The sequence below is a fragment of the Pocillopora damicornis genome, chromosome 5 (assembly GCF_964200805.1).
Source record: "Pocillopora damicornis chromosome 5, jaPocDami1.2, whole genome shotgun sequence".
Taxonomy (NCBI): Eukaryota; Metazoa; Cnidaria; class Anthozoa; order Scleractinia; family Pocilloporidae; genus Pocillopora; species Pocillopora damicornis.
In genome coordinates, this window is record NC_142674.1 from 374,228 (window position 1) to 388,201 (window position 13,974).

The 13,974-nt window shown below is 38.9% G+C and overlaps 2 protein-coding genes across 4 annotated transcripts; both read right to left on the bottom strand.

The window, feature by feature from the left end:
• Window positions 1-444: 444 nt before the first annotated feature.
• On the bottom strand, window positions 445-4,726 carry LOC113684079 (uncharacterized). Its single transcript, XM_089207845.1, has 6 exons — window positions 4,396-4,726; window positions 3,595-3,899; window positions 2,882-3,008; window positions 2,062-2,549; window positions 1,065-1,397; window positions 445-695 (listed from the first exon to the last, which is right to left on the bottom strand). Exons 1-6 carry the CDS (start codon window positions 4,718-4,720, stop codon window positions 570-572), a joined length of 1,704 nt encoding a protein of 567 aa, XP_089063971.1. The 5' UTR covers window positions 4,721-4,726; the 3' UTR covers window positions 445-569.
• Window positions 4,727-6,150: 1,424 nt separating this feature from the next.
• LOC113684083 (uncharacterized) lies at window positions 6,151-13,682 on the bottom strand. 3 transcript variants are annotated; one of them, XM_089207661.1, is made up of 5 exons: window positions 9,947-11,927; window positions 9,543-9,726; window positions 9,165-9,440; window positions 8,286-8,329; window positions 6,151-7,744 (listed from the first exon to the last, which is right to left on the bottom strand). In XM_089207661.1, the coding sequence occupies exons 1-5, from the start codon at window positions 11,457-11,459 to the stop codon at window positions 7,443-7,445; spliced, it is 2,319 nt and encodes a 772-aa protein (XP_089063787.1). In that variant the 5' UTR covers window positions 11,460-11,927; the 3' UTR covers window positions 6,151-7,442. The 3 variants fall into 3 exon arrangements, with proteins under 3 accessions (XP_089063787.1, XP_089063788.1, XP_027057197.2); XM_089207662.1 differs by lacking the exon at window positions 9,947-11,927 and adding an exon at window positions 13,356-13,682 and having other exon boundaries at window positions 9,165-9,726; XM_027201396.2 differs by having other exon boundaries at window positions 9,165-9,726.
• Window positions 13,683-13,974: the final 292 nt, after the last annotated feature.

Below are 13,974 nucleotides of genomic sequence, written 5' to 3' on the forward strand. Positions count from 1 at the left end.
TTGTGCAGTAAAAACGAGAGGCGATGGCTACAAGCAAGCCGGTTTACCACAACATTTTGGGGTCAATAATTAGAGTTGCGCAGGAACACATACGGGACCGCTGAGTAAGTTCTGATTCAGCTTTCGCTTTGTCAGTCCTGGAGAAATTATTTTAGGTGAATGAAGAGTTTTAAACCAGGACTCGTCTTAATTCTTTTACCCCTAAGAGTGACTGACATCTAATTTCTCCTTTGCAATATCACCACTGAAGCACGCGTTAATGTCATGAGAATAAAGGAAATGATCACCAGTTTAAGAACCTCTTAATTGTAAGGTAGTTTTCCTTGTCAGCACATTAGTAATGTAAAGAAACCACTTCCTCAACTGTCAATTTTTGTCACACACTCAAACAAGAAGGATAACAGGCTTTACAACAAGCAATCATATCCTAATCAATTCGTAGTATCACATGAAATTTTACAGATCGTTTTCGTTCTCTTGACTTGGAGCCATGAAGAATGGGTTCATCTCTCATCATTTTACCGAAAATTACAACATTTCTACTCCAACGTCACAAAACAGACGGTTGATTACTGAGGCATGTTACTTTCAACTTTGTAGTAATACGGGTCCTCTTGATCAGCGGTATCTTCTCTTTTGCTATGCTCTCCAACCAGTACCAGGTACCCTTGGTCATATTCGGCTACTTGCTCAGACTGTGAGGAAGTAGTAATAAGAAAATGCATGTGAGTTTTGTGACATCAACGGCATATCGCTATTTTTGTCTTCGACTGCGGAAAGGAGGTATTGCACTTTACTATAAGCAATTACAAACGAGATTGATTCGGTAGGTACATTTTTTCTCGTTGCATGATGACGTCCTCCTATTTTTAACAAGCACTGAAACAATATTTATTGCTCTGATGGTTTTGGAGCAATAGCCATAAGAAGACCTAATTGCTTTTTCCAAAAGAAATGAAAGACGACTTCTGCTCTGCCCCACTTTGCGTTCCTGTCTTAAAAAGAGAACCACCTCTTTCTGGGTTAAGGCCAGGGTAGGAAATGTATGGGATTAAAATGCATACCTTGGACTGGAGCTGTTTCATAAGAGGATGATAAGCCGCTAAATAATCGTTTTCAGCGGTGATATTAGACTTGTCAAGTTGTTGATACACTGTAGGACTGGTATAAACTTCTCCCTCTCCCAAGTCTTTCGCAGTTGAACCCTTGACGAGGCCCTCATAGGCCGGTTGTTCCCATTGAGCCTGATCTTTTGATTTCCCGTCATACTTTAGTAGTTGATAGGCATTCTCATGTGTGTTGTGGACGTGATCTTCTGGTTTATCGACTATAATGGTGACAATGATATGAATAAATGTAAGGTATTCTATACTTAGACACATGAGAAGTAGTAACCACTAACTAACTTGGCAGATACAAAAATCTAAATAGAGAAAACTAAAGAAACTATTTAAAAAACTAAAGGAAACTAGATCCATCAATTGCAAAGGTCTTTAGAAACTGAAGAAAGATATTTGTCATCATTTCACAAGCAGAGGAAAAAGAGGAAGTCCTAGTCCCTTAAAAAAAAATGGAACCCAGACCTTCGGATTCCGCGTTCTGATGCGATACATGCAAAGTACCAGAAAAATGACACAAAAGACCTTTGCATTGCAGTCTCTTGATGCCTCTCCTTTGTCGTAATTTTCTTTTGGCTTTCTGATCCTAACGGTCCAAACCTGTAGTTTGGACCTTTACTTGCAGCAATTGAGAGGAGGGTTTTACGGTGTTCTTCAATATCGTGGTGAGGTAAAATACTCAGGTTAACCATTCACTTACACTGATTGGTACTTTGCTGATCGCTTCTTGAGTAACTTTTTCTGTCAAGATAAAAACAAGTTATATGTATATATATATTCTCTTATACAGCTTGTAGTTAGTGTTCTTGCTAACTTAAAATTAAAATTATTTTGAGTGGATGCTCGTAATAAAGTACTTGTGGCGATGATGTACATCAGGAAAATAGAAAATACGGGAAAAATAACTTAAAATATAGATCATATCATAAAAACCAACTCACGCCGTTTGCCGTTTTCTCCAAAGCCAAGCTGATAAGAAAAACATGGCGATGACTGCCACAAGTGAACATAACACAGACACAACTATAACTATTCTTCTGCTGCTACTGTTTAGGTCAGTTGACTTGTTTATTATCTTGTCTTTACCAGGACTGCTTCTTTCTGTTGTCATGAAGATAACAGTGGGAGTCTCTTTAGGTGTGGTGTCTGTGGCGCTTGAGGAAGTCGGCGGAGTCTCGGATGATTTCGTCGATAACTCGGTCTGGCTGATGGGGGTCGTTCCTGTGCTGTGCTTTTTTGTGGATTGGACCTCTGCAGTTGATTTTATTGTTGTTCCTCTTCCTGTTGTTACCGCTGCTTGTGTTGTTGGTGGCAGAGTCTCTTTTGATGTACCAGTATCTGTTGTTGATAATTTTGTTGAGGTGTTTTTTGTTGTCATTGGTTTCGCTGTCGCTGGTTTTGTTGTGGATGGTTCAATACATTTTTCTGTGGCTAAAGATGATCGAGCGAATAAATTAGTACAATGAGGACTTGAGTAAATGAATCTGTATCCCGTCGCTCTGTGACTGGTTAAGAAAACTAGTACCTCTCTCTCAACCAATCAGCTACGAAACTTAAAACAATCGAGTCCTTTGCGCTTTCCGCGCCTCAGGAGGTTTGCTCGTTTTTACTTGGAGTTCTCATTTTTTCCCAGTCATTTTTTTTCTCAAAATTATTTCGGTTTTGGTTTCACGTTGCACAATCCAAATGCACTCCAGAGGGATTCAGTCGGTTAGATTGATTCATCCTACCTTTTTTTATGACTGACTAGAGTCTCTACCGACCTGTAAATGTCCCAGCTGTCTTGAACATGAAGCAGGAAGCAAAATCTTTTCCTTTGCCTTTCTGTTTACACTTTACGTTGATGACAACAAGATTCCCTGTGAAATTCGTTACCAATGATCTGTTCCACTAGATACAGATTAAAACACAATAAAACAGAAAACCAAAATTACATTGGCTCTTTCCCTTTCATTCTCAATGTATTGTTGTGGAAGAGATGCTTTTTCGAAAATGATCTGCTTTTGAAGGGAAAAAAGGACTTTGCCGAGAGCAGGAGGGATGAAAGTTCTGTAAGCAAGGCAGAGAAAGAAAAAGGGAAAATTGCTATGTCGCGACAGTTTATTTGCAGCCCCCTTCGCACCCCTTCCCTCAGAAATATTTATGGTGACGGCAAACGGCTAAGGCTAAGACAGATTGCGGGGAAGGGATGTGTTTGTCAATAGTCAATCCCTTAGCGACTAAAGCCAGATTATTGTTTACGACATCTTCTTTCTTTAAAAGTTGATGGGTACACAACTTTAGCGGAGTTTCCGACAGCTTAACTGTAAAACTCATTGAAATGTCTCTGGTTCGACTCCTCCGAACGGTTTTTTTATCGCTAAAGTGGACCCCCTACAGATGTGAGTTCTGGTGTAAAGAACGTTAATCCTCTGGTGATCTCACAGTTTGGAGCGCCCAACAGTATATCCTAGCTGACTCGTATGGCTTTATTTACCTCTAGGTAGATATCTTTCTTGTTTTTCTTGGTCCAAAACCTTCGCTGAAAGTCAGTAAAGTTCGTCCATTGACCATCACCAACATAGCGAGCGGCTTGGACATCACAGGACTCGGTATCTTTAGGTTTTGCTCGGCAGAATTTTATCTTAACATCTGATTTAGTTTGAAAGTTGATAAGAGGTGGAACCCAGGAGCTGGCTTTGCAAACGTCTTTACCTCTATCGTTTTTTCTATCGTCATCATCATCATCATCATCATCATCGTCATCACCACCAGCTTTCACTTCGAGGCGTGCACCACATCCTAACAAAATACAACCAAGATCAGGTTTTTCTCTTGATGATTTAACTAAACGCGTGGGGAGGGGAGGGGGGAGATCTACCTGATCCGCTAATAAGGTTCTGTAATAATGTTATGACCTCCTCCCACCCCCCACCCCCTCCTCCCCTTCTCATTAGCGGTTGATTGGTAGTCAAATGTCCCTCCTTTGCAAACTGTTGGGTAGACCCATTCCCCCTCTGTTCCCAATGAAAACCCTGTGAGACCCTAATATCATGAGCTATAGCTTTGTTATCTCTCTTATCCCACGGTATCTCATATTCACTGTCACTCGATCGTAGAAATAAACAATGTTATAGATCATCTATCATCGACTAAAAGCGGCATGAACGCGTCTCATCTTATCTCTCCTTCACTTTAAACATATGAAAGGAATAAACAATAACTATTCTGAAGCCTGAATATATTTACAGCAGCCAGAGCTCGACAGGAAAAAACTGAAAAAAAAAATATGACCTACCAATTGACCCTGGACCAAAATTATCCGTGTTCAGCTCCTGCAGATTCACACACTTTCCCAAGTGAAACAAATAAATTGGGTGATCACTTTTACATTGACACCACTGACAGCAAGGTTTTGAATTGGAACAATTTCCTCTCGTGTCGACCGAACGAAAATTCTTACAGGAGTCGAAATAAGAAGATTGGCCACCCGCAATACAGTTTGACACAGCTGTACGATTTGGATTTGTGAATTTGTCATTCTTCTCCAGCCTTGTCACATTAACAATCAAGCAGTCCACGTTTTCCGATAAAACCAAGATTATCAAAGCTAACAGTGCCATGCTCGCCTAGACGATGCTCTTTCCAAATTTTTGCATCTTTACTCGCAAATGACTTCAAGTTATGAGAGCAATCATATGAAAGCTTAATTTTATAACAAAAACAGCCGTGACATGACCTTTAAACTTAACGTGAAACGCCCTCACAGAGTTCTTGCCTTGTCATGCTCGGGATGATTTCCTAACATGGGTGTAAAAATGCTAACTTGCTCTCGAATTAAAAATTGACGTACATAGCAATTTAATTAATGAGTAAAAGAAGTTTTGGAGGAGATGAGCCAGTTTCCTATTTTCTGATATGATCCCTATTTTTTTCGACGTTCACATTTCGCATCTCCTTAGGTTCTTTAGAGGTTTGCCATTCTCAGAGACTAGAGCTGCAATTTTGAGAAGGACGCTACTCTGGTGGGGAAGGGGGAGGGGGGTGGGGATACCTTAGGGATAAACTGTTTCGGGTGTAGGTCCAAGAATCTCTTTTTCTATGAGACTAAATGGAGAGAATATACATCTCTTTTTTCCACTGTTTAAGGGTGAAGACCGCGACAGCCATTTCTTGTCTGACGGCACTTGCGTCTGTTCCTCCTGTAACTCTAGTTGGGTCCCAATCCTCTTACGGTCACTAATTAGCTTTGCGCAGCAAAAAGACCGTCGAGGTTGATTGAAGAGTAAGTTATGACCAAATATGTATTTTTAGAATAAACTATTACCCTTTACAAACGTTTGTTTAGAAAATAGGGGCCGTACAGGAACTGAGAGATTCATCAAGGCGGGTTTCATTGGAGGCTTTCAAGTTGCTTTTAGTCAAGTGGAACCTCTTCATCACAGTAAAGCTTTTCCTACAACCATTATTGGAACGGGGATTTAATTATTGTATGAGTGATTTAAAAATCCTCATGGAAAAAAATGAGGAAAATGAGGTATTTGCCTCATCCAAAGCAGCCATGGAATCACAAATCGACTAAATCGTATTAAGTCGTTTTGATTGCTGAATTGCCGATAAGGCCGAATTATTTTCACACTGAAAAAGAATTCGAACTCACAACGAATTTGTGAAAAGCTTGCCAGAACCGAGAGTTTATTATCAGTAAAGAAAAGGAAAGTTGTCAAAAGAGCATTAGTAGACTTGATTACAATGGTAATCTGACCTTTTAATCCTACCTGATCGGTGATTTGAAAGCCATAAAGGGGAAAGTAGCGTGACGCGTTACGAGACCAAGGAAACTTCTGCGAAGGAGACTAGTTTTAATTTTTCTATTCTGGCGCTGGTCAAAGCAGCGACCAGTCGGGGAAAAAACTGCCTTAACCCTAAATTTCAAGGTAACTTGGCATTCGTAATTGATCTAGCACGAGGGAAGGGGGGGGGGGAGTCATAGACACCCATGCCCTCCCCACGCCCCTCTGAACTATATTTATTAATTCACTGAGTTGATAAATTTTCGAGATTGAAGCTCTTCATTTATTTCTGAGGAACCAAATTACTATTTGCATAAACACGAGGAATATATTTTGTTGACAAAAAATTACAATCGTTTCCAACTACCATCCTTACTACTAACGTTAACGTTCAATTCAAATTTCAACAGTTTGATTTATAATTAAATTAGTAATTAATACAAGACTAAAGGTTGCTTAGCCGAATTCTCTTGAAATCACAAAAAATTTGTACAAATTGAAAACAGTGTCCTAAAGTACATATGCATTTGCCGCTGATAAATATTGAAGAAACATTTTTAGGTTTAATTTTTTGAGCTGCTCAAAGGAGGTATTAATAGCACAAGTCCGTCGTTTAAATGTGTAATTCTTAGCAATAATAGTTATTGTTTTAAAGCTTTGGCTCTAACCTTTACAGTCACGGTGTGCAGGACGAAAGAAAAAGATGCTTATCTTTTCCAAAGCAAAACTTAGGAAAAAAAAGAAGGTTGGGAAGAGTTCCTGAGACCATCAGACGATTGTTAACGACGCAGACGATCGTTACGGTTTCGGCAATTCGTATAGAACTCAGGGCGATTTCTGTGATCATCTGGAAGCACCGCGTTCATGTTCTAACAACCTTGATAATCCAGAGGCTACCCTGCTTCGTCAGTGGCTTTCTGAAAAAAATTTTCATAAAAATGTTCTCCATCGTTTTTCTTTGTTCTTGTTTAGCTTTTGTTTTGAAACAAATGGAACAGTCTTTGAGTCCAGAGAGTAAATCTCCACTTCACTTCTCGATCAATTCGACTTCAATCAAACCTCCTTGGATTCCACATGCTCAAGTCTCTTTTGCATCACAGTGTGAATACTTTTCGCCCATTAATTGAAAAAGCTATGAAATGTTAAATTCTGGTTTAAATTTTGATGGTATATTAATTTAAGCTTACTATCAAAACATCGTTAAAACATACACCCAAACGAGGCTAAAACATTGACGTTAAAAATTCACAATTTATAAACAATGGGTAAAAGTATTTCATCGACACAGTTCAAACTGTTATCAGACCTTGTAACAAATACGAAACAGTCAACCATCTGGTAGTCAAAGTTTTCATAACGAGTATCGAAAAGAAATTAAAGTTCTACAAAAAAATGGCGTCTAGTTTTAATAGCTTATTCTTTTACTGATGTTTCCTTTACTGATTCTTTCCATTTACTTTTAAATGATAGTGCTGCTTATTAAAAAAAATTGTTAACTATATGTGCGATTTCTATGACACCCAGAAATCCAACAATTTCTTGTCCTTCCCCCTCAGGCAATTTGAATGGTGGGGGTATCTGGCGGTATGTTTGCATTCTCTTCCATCGGTGGTTTTGTATCTGTATCAAAGGTGGATGGTTCAGTAGGTCTGATGTCCTGTGGTCTCTGTTTCTCCAGGTGACCACTAAGCACAGGAGCCTCACCGTCTGTAATATGGAGTTCAAGGAGCGGGATGGACTCTTCAGGGTCATGTTTGAGGAAACTCAACCTGTTATCATCCTTCTTCTTTTCTGTATGAGGCTTTGGTTCTTCTGTTTTGATCGCTCTCAGTGCGGCGGCTTTTTCTCTTGCCACTGAAAGAAATCAGAAAATGTAATATGACCTAAAATATATTTGAACAAAAATAAGGGTTAAGGCAAAAGGTGTAATGACAATTCGGCCTTGCTACGAAAGGTTTTAGATTCACCATTGGTTGTTGCCGATAAAAGTGCTTAAAGAAGCATATTGGCAAGCTCCGATGTCCTGAGCTTATCCCAGTTCGGGATACGGCAGTATAGTTGTTCAGTTTCCTTTTCATAAAGTGAGATGGCAGGGAACTGCGGGTAGCCTTGTCCTCTAGAATACTTTTCAGTCAGGTTTCCGCCCTCAAATTACTGGTATGTATGTGGACTTTAAAGTGAAGAGAGGTTCTTTGAGAAGCAAGGGTCTTTCCCAGGATCAAGAATGACTCCCGGCCAGGAATCGAACTCAGACCTCTAGAGGCGAAGTTCATCCTCAAGATTAATTTCTGGTGAACGTATAAAGTAGTAAAAAACTTTCAGTCTTTTCACTGAAATACGTAATGTTATTATATTTTCCTTTTAACATGTAAAGCTGTGCAGGACATTAACTTACACTCGCGTTTGCGTTTACGCTGACTCTCTCGTAATCTGACGTGTCTGCAAATAGAAAAAAGAACAAATTGCACAGTTTAGGTTTAATAATGCATTCAATTGTTTAAGTATCAAACAAAATTAATGATTCTAAGATAACATATTTCCACTCATACCACGGATGTTGTGGGATTGCGAGGACGAGGGTGAGGGGGAGGGATAAGGGGGAGGGGGTAGGGGAAGGGATAAGGGGGAGAGGGTAGGGGAAGTGGGAGCACCCTGTAAGTTCTTAGCCGCTCATGGCATGGCTCCTAGATTTCCACATAATTAACATCACGTTACAATTAAGCATAGATGAGATGATCTGAAACCGCATGCACTGGAACATAACTTTTAAGTACCAAAATTAAATGGAAAAATTTGACTTATCGAAAAGTTTGGCAAGTCTTCCTTGTTGCTCTCCAAAACTCACTAAAGCTTCAAATGAACTTCATTCATCTTTTGACTCAAGCATACTTCACTCCAAGCACCTTGTAGGGCCACTTTAAAGACAGTGGGAGGGGAGGGTGGTGAGGTCAGAGGTTTTAGAGCTCTTAATTTAAAAAATGCGGGTCTTACGATAAAATCCTTTCATTTGCCTCTCATTTACTTGATAGTCCTGAGTAAAGCTTCCCTTCCCTGCTATGCTTTGTGAAAAGCTGGCAGGTCTCGTAGTTTCCATAATCAACCAGGATTTTAAACCAGTTTGTTAGTAATTGTACTCTATTAGGTTATAGATTTCTTTCGCACGTGTTAGAATCGAGTTTCTACTCATATCTATCAAAATTTACTGTTAGATCAGGGTCATTGGATATGAATTAATTATTACATTAATATTAAATATTAAACATCGCAAACCAACCTCATCTGGCGATTGCTTTTGACCACCATAACTATTACAAATGCAATAATCCCACTTATAAGAGAAACCACAATGTAAATAGAAATCTGCCAGCCCTCATTAACTTTATTCCCTTCAGTCAAAGCGTCTGCATCAGAAGGCTCGTGAGGATGACCCATTTTGCCATGCGGGCCGGTGTGATCACTATCATTTTTATGCGTGTCATTTGACTCTCCATGGTGAGTGGGATTGCTGTGGTGGGTGGATTCATTGTGGTGAATGGTTGGGTGTTCTGTTACTGGTTTAGTCTTCATTGACTCTCCATGGTGAGTGGGCTTGCTGTGGTGGGTGGATTCATTGTGGTGAATGGTTGGGTGTTCTGTTACTGGTTTAGTCTTCATTTGTGTTGTTTGCGGTTCTGGAAGCGATGTTGTTTGTTTGACTGGTTTTGTGACAGGGACATTCGCTTCCGGCGTCGGACTATTCTCAGTTGAGGACTGCGAACTCGCCTTTGCCGCCTCCCCTTCAGGTGTGGATGGTAATAGAACTCCGACGGTCATAGGGAGAGAGGAAGTAACCAAATCTGCAAACAGAAAGGGAAGTAAGGTTAAAAAAGATTTTCCACTTGTAATAATTTTTTTTTAAGAGTGACTAGTCTTCATACACCCTTAATTAAAAGTTAAGGAACAAGAGTTGATGTGAATTTTTTCGTAAATTTAAAAGTATCATCACATTAACCATTAAAAATGACTTATATCGATTTGCAGTGGAAGGGAATTGTGGTAAAGATAGAGGTTGCTTACTATCCATATTGGAAGACAGCGTAGTCTCCCTCCATGGAGAAGAGATGATTTGGGAGGACATGATAGTACTCTTAGGTTTCAGTGATGTCATCATGTCGTCTTGTAACTGTAGCAATGAAGATGATGTATTTTGCCTTGACGCTTGAGGTGACAGTTTCCATGGCGATGGTTCTACTGTTACATACGTGGTAGCTCCTATCATGTTAGCAGTAGTGAATTTTTTTAGGTGTGAAGGCGTAACAGTTTCCACTGCTTGATATGATTTCGTACCTTCTTTTGTTTGAGAATACATTGACTCCTGGCTCTGGTTTAGGGATTTATTAATGCTTACGTTTTGAGAAATTGCCACAGTGGAAACTAAGGTCGTTATTTCTGTAACTAAAGGTGAAGACGTGCTTATATTTGCTGGAGAGAACAAAGTTAGTCTTGAAGAAGACATTAATATCTTTGAAGTTGAAGGAGCTCGTTCCTTGAGGTTAGAAGATGTCTTTAAATTTATTACTTTCGATGGGGTAAATTCGTCTTTGACTTGTGAGGACATCGGCATTTTTATTGAAGACGAAAATGGTAAAGAGGAGTTTAATTTTTCAAGAACAAAAAGAGTGGTATTGATTTCCATATTACGTGAAAGCCTCACGACTGAGGATGCAGAAGGAACTGAATCGCTTCGAGATATTTTTACCAGCGAAGATTTACGGTAAGACGAAGCTTGTTTACTCGAAAATGAGGAAGGTTCGTTTCTCAAAGTTGACAGAGATGCCCTTTGCTGCATGCTTTGAGTTGAGGGTGATGGAGGGGAGCTAACTTGTTTCTTCAGGCTTGAGGAAACCATTATTTCAAACACCGGAGAAACTGGTATTTCCTTCTTGACCGGAGTAAGCCAACTGATTTGTTTTGACAGACCTGAGCTAGCCGTAGAAGAACCTTTGTGTTCACCAGCTTTTGATGACTTTATTCCCAAACCCTCGAATGAACTCATAACTCGCTTGGGTGAAGATGATGCTTTCCATTCGTTTTGAGATGTCCCTCCTTTTTCTTTTTTCGGGGTTACGTAATCAACAACTGTAGACTTTGAAGTAATCTGCAGTTTTACCACCGATGACGTGCTAACGAAATATGACGTCACGATAGGTATTGTTACCGTTAGGTCTTTGTTACTTGGCTCGACGGACGTTGTTCCAGAGCTTCCTGTAGATGCAGGTAGAGGTGTGGTATCGACTTTTGCTGGAACTGTGGACATAGTTATTGCTGTTGTTGTTGTTGAAGCTTGGGTAACTGGAGTGGATTTCAATATTTCGTAAATACCATGGGTTTCCTCTACGATTTCACCAGCCTTCATTCTATCAGCTTGAGTGTCTTTGCTTCTCACAAGCTGTGCATGTGAAGCTGATGGTTTCGTGCTTAGGGAAGGTTGAGTCGTCGCCAGTTCAACGCTTAAAAAGTGACAAGAAGCTAAAATATAAATTGCAGCAGTCCTCCTGCTCCAAACCACCTTACAAAGTCCTTCTGGCATCGCTGAAGTTACCAATCAACTTTCACGTGTTCGAGAGATGTCCCACTTTGAAATTCTGAGAATGAGTCTCACCCGCTTTCTGTACTTTGGCCAGTCGTATTGCTGTTGTTGATGAATCTGGCCAAGTGCTTAATTCTTATTGTTTACTCTGGTTAAACTTCAAATAAAGCAAACGGCATCTTGGGAAGTTTCTCACAGATGTACATTACTGTGAATGCTAGAATTAATTTTCCCACTGCACTTTTTATAGCAGGATTTTACTCTTGGACTCTTAGAATAAATATAAACAGATTCGTAGTATTATTGATTTATAAACTGTCTGATATATTACATTGACGAAAACGGGCGCCGTCTCTCTTCAGGAGAGACATAAATATTGTATGTTTAACTGGAGTCATTTGTCATATTTTTTTTGTTGCTTCGTTAGACCCTAGAAATGAGGTACTCAAGTTATAAAACCATGGAGAATTCAACTAATTTAGAAAATTGCATGTTGATAATGTTGAGTCATGCTAGAATATTGATATAGGATCTTACACGTGGGCATGAGAATCATCGGATAATGATTGGCTTCCTTCAAATGGCCGGCTATTGGTCAATGATAATTTATCACACGATAGCTATTCCCCCAAGGAAAATTTCTGCAGTGCCTCTGTCGCAAAGGAGAAATAAGCGAAAGAGGAAAACTTCCAAATCGATTTTCAAAGAGAGAATCTTCACACCAATTTGCGAAAATTGGCAATCATTATTTGGAATATTTTTGACAATTCGATATCAAGAGACCATCTATTGTCTATTAGATTTCGTCACTCTATTAACGCCACTTGTCTGATGTATTCATATTGTGACAATCAAGGAGAAAGTAGACTTTGAACAGACACGTCACAAAGATTTTACAACTAATTCTGGGTTTGCTTTTCATATGACAGAGTACTCAAAACGAATTTTTCATTATGTAGAACATATATTGATTAATAGAAGACTTTCTCTGAAAAATTGTACATGCGTAAAATCAGTAATTTGCTCATTTTACTTAAGTTTATTTGACAATAGGCCTTGCGTACAAAAAGAAATTTTCCACTGATTTTAACGGTCAGAATTTGAATTGATCTGTTTTCGCTTAATTGTTTTTGTCTTTTTATAGTCTCTCTGTTGACTAGCAGTTTTGAATACAATTACTAAGACCGTACTCAATATAAATATTGCTTGCAATCTTTCGGGATTCTCTCAAAGAAGAGTTGGGTCGGATTTCGGTTTTTGTTTTTGTTTCTTGCTTAATACGCATTGTTCATTGCATTTTTTTTCCGTATCTACATTCTGATAGGTATTCAGTGACAGACGACGTTATTCGAACCTTTGATCGTTTTAGCTTTAGTTAATGACTCACTTTCCGGCTTTTAAATATATTACAATAACCAACGTCACGCTTGATTTGAAATTATGAATATTGGAAAAGAGCGGAGTATTGATCCTCGAGTCAATACTTCAATAGCTCGGGATAAAGTTCTTTTTAAGTCCTTTGGTCAATATTCCAAATGACAAAATAGTTTTATGGAAGCCAAATGCATGGTGGGTTACATTAATTTCTCAAAACAATCCGACTTCTGCCTCATGATGTAAAACGTTAAAGATTTTATTAAGTTAATTAAAGTTGTCATTATATACATAAGGTGCTAGCGCATTTATAGTGTTACAGTTGTTATGGTAAAGCTTTTTGCCCTGATTTGGACCTTGCAATTATACAAATGAAGATCATCTATGCAGGGTTTAGCGAGACGAACATAAAACAGCGTGAATAACAAATACCGCAAACATGTTAAAACTGACAACACTTTTTACTGATTTGACCAGGTCGAAACTGTGCCGCTCATTGGCCTTACAAAAAGTTTTACTCACCTTCAGCGCTCATAGTCGGTGTAGTTGCATTTTCACTTGAAACGACTAAAGCTTGAATCAAAAATACAACAAAGAAAGAGCTCACTTTTGTCTTGGAAAAAGCCATGACCTAACTTGTTGTTAGATTTGTTGATTACTTCCACACTTAAGCACCGAGGTTTTCAGATTTTTTTTCCGTTCGTTCAGCTCTTCCACGAAACAGGCTCTGTCGAGGTGCCCACAAGGTGCGATATGAGAAAGTAAGTGCGCATAAGTTATATTTTCCGTGAGATTGTTGTAGACTGTAATAAGCACAGACCAAGTTTGACGCGACGAATAACAATGATGTTGTAATATCACCTGGATGATTGAAAAACTGCAATATGACGTTTTTTTTTATTCATTTTGTTTCGTTTCGGACCATCCCATTTCCCAGCTTAAAACAAAACATTAAGGAACGAAGAAGAGTAAAATGAATAAAAGACGAAAAAAAAATTCCAGATTAGAAGTTTCTGATTTTGCCAAGAATATTCAATGTGATAGTGCTCTACTGAAAAAAAAATAGTAATTTTTGTTCCATATTGAGTAGTGTTCGCATATTTGACCTCGCTTTTCAGGAACCAACATTGCTTTCCAATAA

What these genes read in the sequence shown, in the direction of transcription:
- LOC113684079 (XM_089207845.1), bottom strand. Translation starts at nt 4,720, where the DNA reads ATGGCACTGTTAGCTTTGATAATCTTGGTTTTATCGGAAAACGTGGAC. An exon ending in TTTTGGTCCAGGGTCAATTG is followed by an intron (nt 3,900 to 4,395) that starts GTAGGTCATATT and finishes GTATTTTGTTAG; the next exon opens with GATGTGGTGCACGCCTCGAA. An exon ending in AGAAAGATATCTACCTAGAG is followed by an intron (nt 3,009 to 3,594) that starts GTAAATAAAGCC and finishes ATCTGTATCTAG; the next exon opens with TGGAACAGATCATTGGTAAC.
- LOC113684083 (XM_027201396.2), bottom strand. Translation starts at nt 11,459, where the DNA reads ATGCCAGAAGGACTTTGTAAGGTGGTTTGGAGCAGGAGGACTGCTGCA. An exon ending in AAAAGCAATCGCCAGATGAG is followed by an intron (nt 8,330 to 9,164) that starts GTTGGTTTGCGA and finishes TTCTATTTGCAG; the next exon opens with ACACGTCAGATTACGAGAGA. An exon ending in GCGTAAACGCAAACGCGAGT is followed by an intron (nt 7,745 to 8,285) that starts GTAAGTTAATGT and finishes GATTTCTTTCAG; the next exon opens with TGGCAAGAGAAAAAGCCGCC.